Below are 17,965 nucleotides of genomic sequence, written 5' to 3' on the forward strand. Positions count from 1 at the left end.
CTTTATAGCCACCCAGTTACGTTGTGACGTTTGATACACCCAAAGCACTCCTACGGTATCCGGGAGTTGCACAATCTCATGGTCTAAGGAAATGATACTTGACATTAGAAAAACTCTAGCAAACGAACTACACGATCTTGTGCTATGCTTAGGATTGGGTCTTGTCCATCACATCATTCTCCTAATGATGTGATCCCGTTATCAACGACGTCCAATGTCCATGGTCAGGAAACCATAATCATCTATTGATCAACAAGCTAGTCAACTAGAGACTTACTAGGGACATGTTGTGGTGTATGTATTCACACATGTATTACGGTTTCCGGTTAATACAATTATAGCATGAACAATAGACAATTATCATGAACAAGGAAATATAATAATAACCATTTTATTATTGCCTCTAGGGCATATTTCCAACAGCCGCCTCCACATGTTGCATCGATGCCTGTAGGCATCAGGATTAGTTAGCTTAGCTACCAACCAGGAAGGATATAAACCGTAGCGTTCACCCCTAGCACCCTATGTTGTACTATGTGCCAAGGGCCTATTCAAAGAAATTCTAGTTGACGGGATGGTTTGTGCATTCCGAATTCCATGCTCCATCATATGGCATTCAGACCGAATCAAGAGGGCAAACACAAGATTTCAGTCAAGAGAGTTGTTTCTCTAAGCCCAAGCACATTGTAGCCTTTATCCTTATCCTTCAACGTTGCTTTAAGATATGTGCTAGTCAACTAACTTACTACATGATTTTTTTTCTCAACTAAAATAATATTTAGAGAAACAAAAAAGAGAAAAGCTCATGCATGGACCGTGATGCAGAAAATGGCTGGCTAGATAAGAGGGTTTCAGTGTTCCTGGTTTCTACCACACCTTTCCCTTAAATCAAAGAAGAAAAGTGCTAGGGTACGATCCGAAGGAGTAAGCAGAGGCACTGCAAACATATGTAAGCTAAGTTCGTCCAAGTAGATTTGGTCCACACCTTAGATGTTGTCACAGTAAAAGAGAAAAAGCGCAAGAGTGTCGTATTCATACTCAAGACTTATATCACTTGATGCTGATATGTGAATTAAAATTCAAAAAAGTTTAACAAGAGTGTCATAGATGACTTTAATCTCTTTAAAATCCTCCATCCACACAACATTACCGAGTTGTATGCGCATCTATATCAAAGGTTAGTGTTTCAGGACTAGCCAAACTTAACATTGACAATTGTCGAAGCAAAGCATGTCAAACAAACACTAAGATAGGTAAAAATTATTTGTGCAAACAAAATCATAATCCACGGCAATACCAAACATTACCTTAGTTGCTTCACTCAGTTAGGTGATTGATATATTGTGTTTGCTGCATTTGCACTCAAGTCCTCTTTGCTTTCACTTTGATGTCATATTGAATTGCCAACACATTCAAAAGTCTTAACTTATGATAGCCAGGGTCACGTGTTACACTCCAAAACAAGCACATATTCATCTAGGTGAAGTGTGAACAAATAAGCAAATTTTAAAGTAGTATTTTTGAAATGTTCCCTACACATGTCTGGCCTTGGTTGATGAGCCACTTGCATAAATTGTACTTGTCTCTGTGCTAAAATAAGAGTTATATGAACTCCATCCTTGTGGAGGCCACACAAACGTTGGTTTCTTAGGAGGCACGGCCGGCGGTAACTTTAACTTGGTGATAACCTGCACCACTTCTAGCATGCTTGGCCGGTTCGACGGGTTTGGGTTGGTGCATGCCAAGCCAAGCAGCATTAGGCGTTTGGCATCATCATCGTCGAACCCCGCAATGGCAAGCACGGGATCCATGGCATCGAGCAACTTTCCCTCCCAATGGAAACGCCATATCCAGTCCGTTATGTGACCTTCAGACGGGACATCCCTGTCGAGCGCCCGTCTACCGGTCACGATCTCGAGGATGACGACACCGAACGCGTAGATGTCAGTCTCCCTCGTAGCTCTGTAGCTACAGGCATACTCCGGCGCTATGTAGCCTTGTGTCCCGGCTAGGCCGGTCACGGAGTTACGGTCGAGAGGGACCGTGCAGGCAATGCCGAAGTCACCCAGGCGGGCACCAAAGGTGGAATCGAGCATGATGTTGCTCGCCTTGATGTCACGATGAAGAACCGCGGGCTCATACTCATGATGTACGTAGTGCAAGCCGGTGGCTATATCCCTCACGATGGCATAGCGGGTGTCCCATAGGAGAATTGGTGTTTTTAGATGGAAGAGATGTTGGTCCAAGCTGCCATTGGGCATGAGCTCAAAGATGAGGAGGGGCTCCCCTCCATGGTAAGACCAACCTGCAATATTAAGTTGTTACAAAGTGAACCCTTAAAAAAAGAGTTGCTACAAAGTGAAGCAAACTGGTTATTTGTAAATATGCATAGTGATTAGGGCTGCAAATTTGAAACCTTTAGGGTACTTCAGACCTTTCTTAGTTAAATTAAATAAACTAAATTGTCAAAAACACATATTTCTGCAAATTTAGGTGTTTTTAATAAAGAGGGTCCCAGGATACCCTAAAGGTTTCAAATATGAATCCTGTCATGTTATGGTACATTCATCAAATAGAGGAAGTTCTAATTTCAGGCTAGCAAGAAAAAATCTTCAACCCCAGTTCTTTTTTCCGGAGAGGAGCGCACAATCATATACTATTGATTATTCAATGATGATATGCAAAACTCAGCATCAGTACTGAACAAATTGACTTACAACAGAAAGATGATAGAAAACCTGATACTCCCTCCTTTCCACAATGTAATGCGCCCGCATTTCCCGAGATCAAAGTTTGATCATAAATTTAACCAACGAGACCGACCGTGGAGGCAGCAGAAATTATACTACTGAATTTGATTTTTACTCCCGCCGCAGTCGGTCTCGTTGGTTAAATGTATGATCAAACTTAGATCTCGAAAAGCGCGGACATACTAGATTATGGAATGGAGGAAGTACCATTCAACGTGAACCTACCACAAACCCTACAATAACGACTGGACAACGAAAAAATGATACTCCTAGGTTTGGCTACCGAAATCCAAAGAATTACCGAGATGGGGCGAGAAATGCAGTTACCGCAGATACCAGAAAATACCAAACAAATATGCTCAAAAAATCTAAACTAAATTTGAATTCAATTTTTATTGAGGTAGGCATTTATTTGTATTAAACTCATATTGTTTCCAAACTCGCTACCAACGCAGTGGCAGTCCTCCGCACGTGTCCTTAACGTTTTGAGCATGTGAGTTCAATCCCCCGACTGGCCTTTAACCTTTTACTCCCTCCGTTTCTAAATATTTGTCTTTCTAGACATTTCAAATGGCCTGCAACATACGGATGTATGTACAGGGTCGGGCCCAGGACGAAAATGTCCCGGTGTCCCATGTAGTATTGCTTTTATTCGAGGAAGAAAAAAATGGGGCGGACTCTCTCAGCAGCTATAGTGGGTAATTTTTCATCGGAGATAGATGATATTTGGATGTTTTTGCTGAATTTCACAACGGTTACCACATTGTAGTGCCGAGGTCCAAGGCTCCCTACAGCAATTGCGGCGCTATCATAAAGATTTAGCAGACAATTTACAATCATACTTGTAGTACATGATTTGCATAAAAATAACACTCAACAGTTTAAAATGGTCAGTAGTAAAAATGCTTGCCAAAATAGCAGAATGAAGTGTTTAACTAGAAATACTAGTTGATTATATACGTAGAAAAATTCAAATTAAGGAAACAAAGATGATTGGTAAATTGGAAAATCACCATGATAACCTGAAAAATCACAGTAATCCAATTCTCAAGTAGATGTGAATCACAATAAAAGTTTGGAATATCATAGTAATCCAATTATCAAACAGATGGGAAACACTCCTCAAATTTGGATAAGTACCGTAACCTAATTCTCAATTGTAAGACCTTTGTGGTTCAAAACCCTAGCCGAGGTTTGGACTTCAAAAGGATGAGGGAGTTACCTTCCCTTAATATTTTCTCCACCAAGGAAAAAGTCGGCGTGCCGCCATGCCATGGTGAGCCATGGGTTGTCCTATAGGACAAGGACGAGGCCATAAGGTTTCACGGGAGAGGAGGCGAGAAAGCAGAAGGCAATATGCGCAGATACACACAAAGCGGATCAATTGATCAGATTTTCTTTAGGTCGATCGATCAGATGGGCTGGATATGGGCTTCTCCTAGTGTCCAACAACAAATTTTACCAGTGTCACACGCCTACATGGGCTATAAATATAACGTAATCAGACCAATTACCCGGTGTCCTGTGACACCGGTAGCTCCTACGTAGGTTCACCCCTGTGTATGTAGACATATTTTAGAGTGTAGATTCACTCATTTTGTTTTGTATATAGTTACTTATTGAAATCTCTAAAAAGACAAATATTTGGAAACGAAGGGAGTACATACTTACCATTTATCACTACACCATTTTACTGCTTATTACTCTGAGAGTTTCCGTATTATTTAACTATACGTGCATTCAACAGATTCAAGAAAATAAAAAAAATGGTTTTTCTACATATTTTCCTTGTGTGGTAGCCAAAAGCACATCCGTGTTTTTCGTCCGGTGCACAATACCTTCCCTAGACAAAGCCATTCAAGAAGGAAAATATATATAAATAAGAGCATCCTCAACAAGCGTGTGAAATATCCTACGCGCTGGATAAACCGCCAATTTGACGTGTGAGAGGCTGCGCTGATTAAAAGCCACACGCGGATGCCCGCCAACTGCCATGCTTTCCCTCCTGCCGCGCCTTCTTCCTCGCCTCTTCTGGCACCCCGCCGCCGCGCCTTCTCCTCCATCTCTTCCAGCGCCCCGCCATACCGCCACACCCCCGGAGCAGCTCAGTGGCTCGACGCGTTTACATCGTCGGACTACACCATCGAGGAGGAAGGAGTAGTTTGATTTAGCATCGCTTTATCTATTTTTATTTAGCATAGTATGAACTGGCTTGTGATTTGGGAAACTATGCTATGAATTTGAACTATGTATTATTTCATATTTTTCGTATGTGTTGTTTCCAAGCACCGGCTAGTCGCATGCAGGATTTTTCCGCGTCTAACGAAGCGCTATAGCGGCGTGCTAAATTTTGCAGTGCTTAGTAAAGCAATCACCCTCCTACATGTGCAAAAATGCTATTTCGACACTGTAAATATTTTTTAACGCGCCGCGCTATCATGCATCTGTTGGAGATGTTCTAAACAAATGTTAAAGTGTGCACGTGGCTACGTACCGATGAGAGGGACGATGTTCTTGTGGCGCAGACGGTTGATGACGCTGACCTCCTCCAGGAAGTCGTCGAAGCGGCGGTCGTCGTTTCGCGTGAACTTCTTGACGGCCACCTCCATTTCTGGACGACCCGTCTCTGGTGCTGCAGGAAGCCTGCATCTGTACACGGAGCCAAAGGTTCCCGATCCCAACTTCATTGTGCCGTCGAAGTTCTTCGTGGCCTTCTTAATGTCGGAGAAGTCGATCCGGCATGGCATCCCCGGGAGTCGTTGCATGGACTTGGCCAGCTGCTCCAGGTCCTTCTTCCACCTCCTGTACCTGGAGTTGTAGTAAAAACCGACGGCGGCGACCACGGCAGCCGTGGAAGCCACAGATCCTAGAACGGCGAGCAGTATCACCAGCCATGACTTCTTATTATCATCCTTCTCGGCGGCCGGCGAGAACCTCTCCACCGTTAGATCCCAGCCGCGGACGCCGGAGAGGACATAGGCCACCCTGGAGGCCGAGAAGCCGACGAACGCGGACTGGTTGGTGCGACCCGTCAAGTTGACGGCCGAGTCGCCGACGAGCTGCTCGCGGGGCTTAGTCCGGCCGGTGGGGGCGACGAAGACTCCGAGGCGGGACAGCACGGCATGGTAGTCGATCCACACGGTCACCATCGGCGTCGCGCCGCTGGGCGTGACGGTGACGTTGAGGCCCACGCGTGGAGACTCCGGGGCGTACGACTTCACCGTGCCAACCTCGACGGTGGCAAAGCGGTTGCTGCCGCGCTCCGTGGGGTCGCCGGGGCCCGAGACGAACGTCGTCACGCTGATAAACTTTCCCTTATACGTCGGGAACCTGTCGAGGAGGACGACGAACGCCACAGGGGAGGTCCCGTCCATGGTGAAGCTTGTGTTGAAGGATGCCTGGCGGGGAGGTCCCTGCCGGCCATCACCGCCGCGCCAGAGCTCGACTGTCCGCGAGAGGACCACGAACCCGGCGGACTCGTTCACCGCGGAGAGAGTCGGGTGGTCGATGCCGAACAGGGTTGGACCTGATACTACCTGTGACTGGTTGGTGACGACCGTCAAGCCGTCGGCCGTGGTACTGTTGATGGTGGCGAAGCTATAGGCCACGACGTCGTCCCGCGCCGCCCCGGAGGAGATCATCGTAAAGAAGAGCAACAGGAGAGCTCCTAGAAGAAGGTTATGATATCCCGGACCCAACATCTTACTGCTCGCCTGTTCTTAGAAATGGAATTGGGCTGTGGATTAATCATAATGAAAAGTACGGATGTGGGGTTTTATAGATGAGATTGAGACCTATCTGCATGGTTAGTCAAGAACCTAGGATTGGCTCCAAAGTAGATGAAACGGTCCGCACTGTTTTTTTTTTCAAAACAGAAACGGTCTGCACATGATACTTGCCTCACTAACTTTTGTTCATTCCTGTATTTTATTCCAAATAAAAATTTATGAACACATCACAAAGTTTACACATGGGGATATACCATTGGATTGCTTATATCAGTAAAAAATGTCCGAGTCAAAATTTGCATTCATACCGTAGAGTTGACTGCAGGGGTTGAGAGGAACAACTGAATTGAGGAATTGAGGTTATTTATGTCAGTGGTTCGGTTGAACCATAAGGATATATACATAAACTAGATGATCTTCAACTTTTCATTGTCAGAACATTGTCGAGGTCATTGTCAGATTAATCCAACATCGAATCCTTCATGACCTTGGAAAAAGTCCAAGCTCAGCTATTTCGTGCTAGACGCAGATTCTGTAAGTCTAACTAGCTTGGAGGCAAAGGATGCTATATTAAAAATGGTGAACATTAACAAGCTCTTCAGCTTTTGCAATGTCTACTCTTTGGTGAAGTCGTTGTCACACCTAGTAGTAAGGACAACGCTGAATCCGTCATGGCCGTAAAAAATGATTAATCCCAGCAATTTTGTGCCGTAGGGAAGTTCCCAAAGCCTAGCTTCCACCACAATGCCTATTCAGCACTGGGTATTGCATATAAAAAACTCAACTGCACAAAAAACTTTTTGATTCATAGGGTAGGGAAATCATAGGAATAGAAAAGTCATAGGAAATGAGATGACATGCATCTCAAATCCTATGAGTAGGAATAGGAAAGAAGATGTCCTTTGATTCACTTCATAGAATTTTTTCCATTGAGTCTAGGCTAATGTTTATTTTCCTATGAAATGTGGAGGATAGGAAGAATTCCTCCATAGGAATAGGATTCCATTCCTACAAACCAAAGGGCTCTAAAGGAATTTTTCCTGCAAAAATCTTATCCTATGAAATTCCTACAAAAATCCTCCAAACCAAAGGAGGCCTTACTATGCACGTAACTACTCCCTCCATTCATAAATATAAGATGTATTGGATATTTCAGTATAGACTACATACAGATTGAAATGAGTGAACAAGCACACTAAGACATATCTCTATACGTCGGATTCTAAAATAAGTTGGCACATCTTATAGTATTTGTGAACGATGGGAGCAATTGCTAATATTGGATATTGCAAACATTCAGTTAGGTGTCGTCTAGTAGCAATATAAAATAGTTATCTCATCTACATGATCCACATGGGATATGCACAATGCAACCATCATGTAGGCTCACACATATGAGGTTCCTACAAACTATTAGTCGCAAAAGGCAGCAGTAGGTTCATCGAACTTCAGTATGAACAATCAACTCTACAGCCACTACAAAAGGTCAGAGATCACCATGCTAAGACAATTGACACATAAGCAGTCATGCACTTTAGGATCTTTCCCAGGAAACGGTAAACCAATTAAGTGAACAACTTGCACCATAGTAACCACCATGTAAGTTCAGATAAATAAGGTGGTCAAACTGGATACATACTAAGGCAATTTATTGGCCTGGTAACTACTGATCACCATACCAACTTGGAAGCAGCTGGAATAGCAATAACATCTTCACTTCAGCGATTCAGTCCTGAGGGAAGAGCCATGCTGCAAGACACATCTCATCACAACGTTTCCAGGAGATCATTGGGTGAGGGGAAGAGACCTTGCCGTCTCTCATGTTATAGGCACTGCAAAAGGTGTTCTCATCATAGCCGTATTTCACACGATTCACTTCGTCATCATCCAAGAAAAAGATGCGATCACCCGGCAACCCATACTGAGACACAGAGACAGCCCTGGAGCACCTTCTCCCAAGAAACAGCACCTGGTCATCCCCCACAGTTGTCACCTTCACCCACCGTGAATGCTCAAAGTCAGCCTCGAATACCTCAAACTCATTCCCGAAAGAAAAATCTCCGTCTTCAAGTTCAGGAACCCAAATCTTCCTGCATACCATCAGCAATTTACCGCGTGATTCAACCAGGTAGAGCTTCTTGCCGGGTGCATTGTCACCTTCGGACGCAACTGTCTGCCAGGGATCACCCTTGATGACCTGTCCAACTCGAGAAACCTGTGGATCCCCGGTGCATTGGTCCTGGCTGATGTTCACCACAAAGAGGTTCTCATCATTGGCAATGGCGTAGAGCTTGCCCTGGTAGAACGCCATGTCTTCATAAAGCCTACACCTGTCGTACGCGCGTACTGACCACGACGAGGCCCCCGGCTGGCACATTAGAATCTGACTGGGGCCTCCTGGATGGCATATTGGAAGGTGACAGGGCCTTCCAACACCGACCAGAGCAGCAACAAGGTTGGGAGAGCACAATATTATCTTGCTCATGCGCAGCTTCCCTTCCATGTCCTCTATATGCATCCATGTGGTGTAAGGGTCGGGGGAGCGCTCCCCGTCTTCCCATTTTGTCCATTTCTGGACTGCGTTTGGAGGACGCAGCCGGACGCGCGAGAGAGGAGGGAGCCTGACGGTTGCCCTGGCGAACGGGTCATGCAGGAAGCACTCGTCGTCGCGCGGGAAGACGAGCCAGCTGCCGCAGACGCCCTGGTACCCGGCGAAGCCGAATCCCGGGAAGCGGAAGGGCTTGGCGTAGGGGAGGCTGTAGAAGGTGCCGTCCGGGAGCGCGAGCAGCGGCAGCGGCGGGTGCAGGCGGAGGAACTGCTGCGCGACGTCGCGCCACTGCGGGCACACGGCGGCGAAGCGGGCGCGGTCGGCATAGGCGGGGAGGAGGCGGAGCACCAGGCTTGCCAGGTCCAGCGGGATGGCCGACCACGACGGCGGCGGCGAGCGCGGCTGCGTCTCCGCCATCGTTCCTGCGAGAATACTCAGTGGGTGAGATCCTGGTTCATCGCAACCGACCAAGCACACGAAGCGTCGAGCACTTGGCGTGCACGGTTCAGCGGATGGGGTACCACCATTCCACCACCGGAGTTTCGAGGAGAGGGGTGAGGAAGAGGCGCATACCGGATCTCAGAGGCGGGTACCAGATGTCATAGGCTGGTGGCGGAGTGGGCGTCGATCGCGCCGGCGAGGAAGCTAATCGTACCGCCGCCGCCGCCGCCGCTGCTGTGTGGAAGTTAAGGTAGGGTCTGCTCTGCCTTTTTTTTTTTGTAGTGGAACGCAAGGTCTGCTCTGCCGGCCGGGCCGTGTGGTGTCACCAAAGTGTAAGGCCATTTTCGTGAAATGGGCCGCGGCCTGGTCTGGTCCAGGGCGCTCCCGGGTCCCGGCGAGACGCTGCTGCATGCATGCAGCTCCGGCCTCGCCTCGACCTCCGGGCTCCGCGGGATCCACTAATTCCTCGCTTCCAATGCATGGCGTCCTGCTCCTACATGTCCCCGACCTTCCCTCTCCTCTCGTTCCTTCCTCCCCCTGTTTCTCTCCCTCCGACTCTCCTGTCTGTCCTGCACAGCGCGCCGGGCGTCCTGCTCCCGTCGGCCGGTCGGCATTATTGATGCGGTGGTGGTCGTGTGATGAGGAAGCTGTGCCCGAACCATGACCGCGACGACTCCCTGGACACCGTGCTGGAGGTGCCCATCCCCGATGAGATGCTCGCCAACGCCCCCGGCGCCGACAAGCGCCGGGGGGGCGGTGCCAACATGCGCGCCTGGCTCAAGACCCAGGCGTTCGACCGCGCCACCGCCGACGGGCCCGCCGCCGCCGCCGCCAACGCCGAGCTCCAGCTCTTCCTCAACGTCGTCGGCTCGCCGCTCATCCCCTGCCCCGTCCCCCACGACCGCGCCTTCAGCCGCTCCATCCGGGACTCCTCCATCGTAAGCCATGCATGCATGCTCCGTGCACGCCACAGCAACAGCAGCACACACGGTTGAATTCATTCCTGACGCGCGTAGCGTACGTGTGTTTGGTTGTGTGGATGCATGAATGAAGCAAGCGTCGACGGCCAAGTACATCATGCATCAGTACATCGCCGCCACGGGCGGGCAGGCGGCGCTGCAGGGCGTGCAGAGCATGTACGCCGTCGGGAAGGTGAAGATGTGCGCGTCCGAGTTCCACCTCGGCGACCAGACAGTCACCGCCGCCCAGGGACGCGCCGAGGTCGGCGGCTTCGTGCTCTGGCAGAAGTGCCCCGAGGTCTGGTACTTCGAGCTCATCATGGCCGGTCACAAGATGAGCGCCGGCAGCGACGGCAAGGTCGCCTGGCGCCAGTCCGCCGCCGAGAACTCCCACGCCTCCCGCGGCCCGCCCCGCCCCCTCCGCCGGTCCCTCCAGGCACGCCCACGTATCCTACCAATTGTACGATGTATTCCACCAGATGCATCGATCAATTCGAGACCTTCTTGACGCATGCATGCATGGCCTGCAGGGTCTGGACCCGCGGTCGATCGCCAACCTCTTCTCCGACGCGGTATGCATCGGCGAGAAGGTCATCAACGGCGAGGAATGCTTCATCCTGAAGCTGGAGGCGAGCGCCGCGACACTGCGGGCGCGGAGCGCGGCTGCGTTCGACATCATCCACCACACGGTGTGGGGATACTTCAGCCAGCGCACTGGCCTGCTCATCCAGCTCGAGGATAATCACCTGCTCCGCATGAAGTCGGGCAAGGGCGCGCGACGCAGTGAGAACATCTTTTGGGAGACCAGCATGGAGTCCGTCATCAACAACTACCGCCACATCGACGGCGTCAACATCGCGCACGGCGGGAAAACCGCCGTCACGCTCTTCCGCTACGGCGAGGGCTCCGTCAACCACAAGAGGAAGCTGGAGGAGACGTGGACGGTGGAGGAGGCCGACTTCAACGTGAAAGGCCTCACCTCCGACTACTTCCTGCCGCCGTCAGACCTCAAGAAGGAGGGCGACGACCAGCCCGGCGGATGACCGGACACCGCGAATAATCAAGTGCTCGCGGTAGTGCTAATTTGAAACAAACAACGTTAATCCAAGGACATCGAAATCCATTAATTCCAGGCTAATCTTTTCTGTAGACGTGGCCATAGCTGTATGTGTGTTGATTCTTCTTTCAACCAATCGCAAGTACACGCCATGATCCAGGAATAGAATTACTTAAAGTTTCTTCTCTCTTCTATGGGAAAGCATGGCTATGAAGTAGCATTACATAAATTGAAGTTGTTGTCAGAACCCTAATCCTAAGTCACACCGATCTAGCATGTAACACTTCATATCACTTTGCGGCCTCACGCATGGTATTTTCACGGGTGTCACCTTACTTGGACCGGGACCGTTTGCGCCTTTTGGCTCACGTATATGATAGTGTCGCTAGCATCCATATGACAGAGAACCCGGGCCAACATGACTAGCCATGAACTCAAAGTGGCACTAACTTACAGGGACATGCATACATGAAACAATATCAAACATGCCGGTCATCAGCGTGTGAATCCGGGCTGTAGCAGCTGGGCTAACAGGACTCCGGGAACCCGGGCTGTAGCATGCTAGCAGGACTCCGGAAGTCACCGCGTGACATTTCCCCGAAGGGACAGACACAGGAACGAAGTGAATCACATGCCGGCCAGTCTAAGTGTTCCGGAGCAGTAGTACTGGACTAGCAGGACTCCGGTAAACCGGGCTGTAGCAGACTACCAAGGCTCAGTGGAAACACCAGACTACATTTCCCCATAAGAGAGGCTACCAAGGATAAACAAATAGATTGTCGGATCCCACACATACCAAGCATTTCAATAACATACACACAATATGCTCGATATATGCAAATACAACATGGCATCACAACAAAACTCTACGACTCAAAGTATTTATTCATTAGGCTCCGAAGAGCCAGATATTACAAACATGGGTCTCATGACCCAACATTCAGAGCATACCAGACAAAGCACATGCGGAAGCTTAACATGTCTGAGTACAGACATCTACAAATGAAAAAGGCTAAGAAGCCTGACTATCTACCAGATCCTGCCGAGGGCACAATATCGTAGCTGAGATAACAAGCTAAACGTCGAAGTCCACATGGAACTACTAGCGAGACCGGCGTCTCTCTGCAAAACATGAAATAGGCAAAGGTGAGTATAAATGTACCCAGCAAGACTTACATCAGAACTATCTACATATGCATCGGTCAATAAAGGGGGTGGTGGAGTTTAACTGCAGCAAGCCAGCTTTGACTCAGTGGCTAACCTGAACTACGACTGCAAGTAACACTTTTGAGGTGGCGCACACGAGTCCACATATTCACCATATCAATACACCGCTAAGGATCCGCTCCCGTCTCCCTACGAGAACGCCATCCATAGCACTCACACTTATCTTGCACATTTTAGAGTATCCACTTTCACTTGTCTATGAACTGTATAGGCAACCAAGTAGTCCTTTACCGCGGACGCGGCTATTCGAATAGATGATGTTAACCCTGCAGGCGTGTACTTCTTCATACACGCTCTCACCACTTACCGTCGTTTACACGACATGTACTCGGCAACCTTCAAGCGGAAGCCCAACGAGGGTGTCGGCCACGGCCTACCTAAACACTCAAGTCTCTAGTCCAGGTTTATTGCCTATCCGGGTTCCATCCGCAGGGAGTCCAGCCGAGGTTTCCACATACGGCCCCGAACGATGTGTACAAGGTTCCGAGACACCAAACGGGCGCCCGGCATGCCCGGCCACGGTGTATCTACCGCATCATAGCCCACCCTTGGGGTCAGCACTACGCACGGCCGCCAACACATATCCTACAAACACCAGAAACTAGTTGCAACTCCTGGACAGAGGACTAGGGTGGTTAAGAAGCCGAGAGGGTCAATTAAGGATCCCAATGCATGGTAGTAACTGGTTCTTAAATCACACATATAGATCTCGGTGCTTAAGGATGATTCCAAATGAAACAACCCACCATATACTCCTACATGGCCTCTCATTGATACCTTTACCAAATCGTGGTCAACACACTTAGCTCACACACAGTAGGACATGTTCACCATTTTCCAATTCATCCCCGATGAATCAGACCTGACACAACTCTAAGCAATAGCAGGCATGACAAACAAGCATGAATGAGTAGGCACATCATGGCTCAAACAACTCCTACTCATGCTAGTGGGTTTCATCTATTTACTGTGGCAATGACAGGTCATGCAGAGGAAAGGGGTTCAACTACCGCAGCATGTAACAGTTGAATCGTTGTTGTCCTAATGTAGTAAAAGAGAGCAGGAGCGAGCAAGTGGGTTTGTATCGGAATGAACAAGGGGGTTTGCTTGCCTGGCACTTCTGAAGATAGTATAGTTCTTCATCGGTGTCATCGATCTCTTCATCGAAAACATCATCTACCGAGGGGGAACAACCACCGGCAAACACAGAAGAAACACAATCAATGCAATGCAACAATATGATGCATGCTCATGACATGGCAATATGCTGTTGATTGAACTAATGCAACTAGCAACATATTAAATGAATTTGGTTTGAACCAAAGGTTCAAATTCAAACTCTATATGTGCTTTCTTAAATGCCATTTAATTGAATTGTCCTAAGCAGAGGACATAAGTTGCTCTAACATGCATGCAAATGCCATAAACAGATTCTTTGGATTTTTCTAATCATTTTTCATATATAAATTGTTTGATTTGGAGCTACGGTTGATTTTCTATGATTTTTAGAAGTTTTGGCTATTTTCTGGAATTTCCTGGATAAAAATAAATCCAGAAAACACTTATTGCGTCACTGTGATGTTAGCAGTCAACAGGGTGGTCCAGGTCAAACCTGGCCAGTGGGGCCCGCTGGTCAGTGACTCAGTTAATTAACTGAGTTAATTAGCGCTAAGCTAACACTAACTAAAATGTCAGCAGGGCTGGGCCCACATGTCAGCGAGTCAGTGGGTTTACTAAGTTAATTAACACTAATTAAACTAACACAAATTAAACAGGTGCCTGAGCCCACACGTCAGGACCCAGGGGAGGTCAAATCGGGGTCAACCCAGGCCAGCGGGGTCAAACCCTGCCGGTCAAAGCGGTCAACCCGCCGGCGTTTAGTCGCCGGCGAGGGCCGAGACGGCGGCACGGCTCGGAAAAGCGCTAAAGGGCCTCGTTCGAAGCGTGTCTGGGTGCGTTGGAAAGCTCTTGCTCCCGCGCGTCGAACGGTGCAGGTGCTGGGTCGTGGGGAGGCCGGAGCTTGCCGGAGTGGAGCCCGTGGCGGTTGCCGGAGCTCGGGTTCGAGCGGCTCGGCGCTATGGTGCACGAGAAGACGAGCTGGTGGCGGCGTTAGCTTGCCGCGGAGCTACGGAGCACGTAGTCGTGCTCGGGAACGAGCTTTTCTAGCTCTTGTTACGGCGGCGACAAGAACGGCGGCGGCCGGCTCACGGCTCCGGTGGAAACGGCGGGTACACGGCGCAACAGAGCACGGGGAGAGAGGGGAGCGGCAGAGGAGCTCACAGTGAGTCAAATGGGAGGGTCAGAGAGCTCAGGGAGGCACTGGAGGCAGCAAATCAACGGCGACAATCTTCAGTGCCGACGAGGGGAACGGCGGTGCTTGCGGCATCCAGGGGCATCCGGCGTCGGGCGGCTCGGTGAGGAGGAAGAGAGGGACGAGGCAGAGCTCGTGGGTAGCTCCAGGGTGTCGTCGGAATGGCGGTGGCCGCGGTGGTGACGAGCGGCAGCGACGAAGCCGTTCGGGGGGGTGAGAGACAGATGTCCAGGGGAGGGGATGAGCATGGGGGAGAGTGGGAGAGGGTCGAGGGGAGTGCGTGGCGTCGCCTAGAAGCATCTGGGATGAAGCAGGCAGGGAGGAGGTGGCTCGCGCGTGGCGACCACGCGCCCTTCGTCCTCCTAGCAAGAGGAGGAAGACGACAGGGGAGGTGGGGATGGGCTGGGCAGGCTTCAGCAGCAGGCCGCACAGGTAGGCGCCAGGTAGATTCTCTCTCTCTCTCTCTCTCTCCGGTTTTTCTATTTATTAATGTTTTCTATTTTCTGCAATTGGTTTTGATTTGATTTAAAATGTCAAATCATTTTTTTGAACTTTCTGTAAATTGTTATGTGAGCTCAGAAACTAGTCCAAGGTCACAGGCAACTTACAAAAATATTTGAACTTTATTTCTTATATAGTAGAAATAAATTCAACTCAAATATGTCATTGATTTAAGTCAAAGGCCCAAAATAAATATTTCTGTGATTTCAAAAATATTGGTTTGAATTTTACCTCTTACCAATATTTTCTCAGAGTAACATGAACATTTTCTTGGACTCATTTGATGAGAATTAAATGTTGATTATTTTTGAACTGATTCTGAGGGTTTCAACACACCTCAATTCAACTTTCAGAAATTTTAGACTTGATGCAACACAAGACTAGCTAGCTCAGAGCATGCCAGAACTAGGGATGTGACAACTCACCCCTACTAAACAAGAATCTCGTCCCGAGATTCTAGTCGTGAGGTAAGAAGATAGAGGGACACAAGCTAATATATTCTTCACGATCCAGGTTGCACCTCATAAGGTTGTTGATTCGTTGCATACGTTGATCTTGACATCCTCGCTTTTGAAATCTTCATTCACGCGATGACGACAGAAAGAAACTATACTAGGATTGATCTTCTCGAAGATCGAGCTATACAAGATCAACTCGCGGAATGAGATGTTGAAACATCTCGAGTTGAGACACAAAACACATCGACAGGGATGGAAGAACAACGACGGGGTTTGATTTGGTGGGCAACAATTCCACGCTTAGAAAGATGGTGGATGGTGTCAAGGTGGCGAGGAAATAATTGCCATGATCCCGTAACGGGGCACCTTGGGAAAGGTGACTCGTTGGAATGTTCCCTTAAGTGGCAAAAAGAATTACTTTTGATCCATAGATCATTGAGACTCTTCATACCATCTTAAGGCAATTTATAATTGATCGTTTGAAAGAGCTCAAAGGAATGGCATACTCAGACTAGGATGGATGATGTGGACTACCTTGTTGAAGACAACGCAATTGTCGGATTTCGGGTTCCGGCAGACCCTTGAGGTTCGAACACTGGGGTGCGCACGGAGATTTCGCCTCCTACCTTCCTGCACCCCTCCGCCGTGCTAGGATCTAAACTAGGGAAAGAACAACACAAGAGACACAGGGTTTATACTGGTTCGGGCCACCGTTGTGGTGTAATACCCTACTCTAGTGTGTGGTGTGTGGATTGCCTCTTGGGCTGATGATGATGAACAATACAAGGAAGAATAGCCTCGCGAGGGTCTGTTCTTGGCTGGGGCGATGAACTGCTCAGAGGAGTTCAGTCACCTTTCTCTCTCTCTCTCTCTGCTCTCCCTTGACCGACCCTTCTAACGAGCCTCTTCCTTCCTCTCTCTTTTCCGTCCTCCCTCCTTTTCCGTCCTCGTCTTCGTCTCTCCCCCAGCTATGTGGGTGGCTGGTCCTATTTATAGAGGCCCTGGTCCTCTCCCCAAATATTGAGCGGGAAGGGAGCCAACAATGGCGGGCTAATTTGAAGGGGGACAACAAGTATCAGCTATCCTGACAAAAGTAGTCTTCGCCTGCGCAAAGCTCTGGTGATGACGCCGTCTTGGGCTCCATGGTGACCTCCATCTCGTAGTCCTCCTGGTCTTGGTCTCGTTGCATTGAAATGGCAACCTTTGCCTGATGCCTCGGTACTCCGCGGCTGCGCTTGCCCCATTTGCACCAAAGAGGAAAGGAGGACGCTGTGCGGGCTGGTACCCGCCTGGTGCCCTGAGTTGTCATGGCTTGCGTCATGGGCACCTCGTGAGGTACCCCGCCTTGATCTTTCCGCCTCCTCGTGAGCCAGCCTAACGAGGCCGTGCCTAAGGAAGCTTCGCGTCGTCCACCCCGCGAGGCTTGGCCCCTCGCGAGGGTCTTGGGTTTGTGTTGGTGAAGATGGGCCGTGCTGGGCCCCCCTTTGAGCCGCGCCATAGGCCGCAGGCAGGCAAGTCTGGGGACCCCCGTTCCCAGAACGCCGACAATAGCCCCCGGGCCCAAGGTGCGCCCGGACTTGGCCGTGCAGGGAGGCGGAAGGGCAAGAGCGAAGCGCCGCGGGCCCTAACAGCCTGCGGCCTTGGGCGTCGCGTGGTGGTTGATTGGACGTGGGCGCCTCAATAACCGCGCGAGTTGATAAAGGAGTGGCATCCGCCTAGGCCCTGCTTCTTGCTTTCTCCGGTTGCTGCTCAGATCCCCTTTCTTGCGCCTCTCCTTCCTTCCTCCGAGATTTCCAGATCTGCTCTGACCGCGCGGCCTAGGGAGCCATGGCGCCTCGTCAGCCCCCGGCCGCAGCTTGGTACTCGTCTACCCTGGACTCGCCGAATGTGTCGGAGGCGGGCCTTGCCCGGTTGCGCCGGATGGCGAAGGCGTGGGGCATCGACGGGGAGAAGGTGTTCAAGGCCGGCTCCGCCACCCCTGAGGG

At 49.6% G+C, this 17,965-nt stretch overlaps 3 protein-coding genes across 3 annotated transcripts; 1 reads left to right on the forward strand and 2 right to left on the reverse strand.

The window, feature by feature from the left end:
• Window positions 1–816: 816 nt before the first annotated feature.
• LOC125548642 (putative L-type lectin-domain containing receptor kinase S.5) lies at window positions 817–6,480 on the reverse strand. The gene is made up of 2 exons (XM_048712205.2): window positions 5,245–6,480; window positions 817–2,305 (listed from the first exon to the last, which is right to left on the reverse strand). Exons 1-2 carry the CDS (start codon window positions 6,449–6,451, stop codon window positions 1,533–1,535), a joined length of 1,980 nt encoding a protein of 659 aa, XP_048568162.2. The 5' UTR covers window positions 6,452–6,480; the 3' UTR covers window positions 817–1,532.
• Window positions 6,481–7,996: 1,516 nt separating this feature from the next.
• On the reverse strand, window positions 7,997–9,761 carry LOC125548641 (uncharacterized). Its single transcript, XM_048712204.2, has 2 exons — window positions 9,600–9,761; window positions 7,997–9,448 (listed from the first exon to the last, which is right to left on the reverse strand). Exon 2 carries the CDS (start codon window positions 9,441–9,443, stop codon window positions 8,205–8,207), a length of 1,239 nt encoding a protein of 412 aa, XP_048568161.1. The 5' UTR covers window positions 9,444–9,448; window positions 9,600–9,761; the 3' UTR covers window positions 7,997–8,204.
• A 153-nt stretch (window positions 9,762–9,914) lies between these two features.
• On the forward strand, window positions 9,915–11,668 carry LOC125548640 (uncharacterized). Its single transcript, XM_048712202.2, has 3 exons — window positions 9,915–10,405; window positions 10,521–10,862; window positions 10,957–11,668. Exons 1-3 carry the CDS (start codon window positions 10,106–10,108, stop codon window positions 11,467–11,469), a joined length of 1,155 nt encoding a protein of 384 aa, XP_048568159.1. The 5' UTR covers window positions 9,915–10,105; the 3' UTR covers window positions 11,470–11,668.
• The last annotated feature ends 6,297 nt before the right edge of the window (window positions 11,669–17,965 follow it).

The sequence above is a fragment of the Triticum urartu genome, chromosome 3A (assembly GCF_056163025.1).
Source record: "Triticum urartu cultivar PI428250 chromosome 3A, HENAU_Tu73, whole genome shotgun sequence".
In the NCBI taxonomy this organism is placed as follows: domain Eukaryota; kingdom Viridiplantae; phylum Streptophyta; class Magnoliopsida; order Poales; family Poaceae; genus Triticum; species Triticum urartu.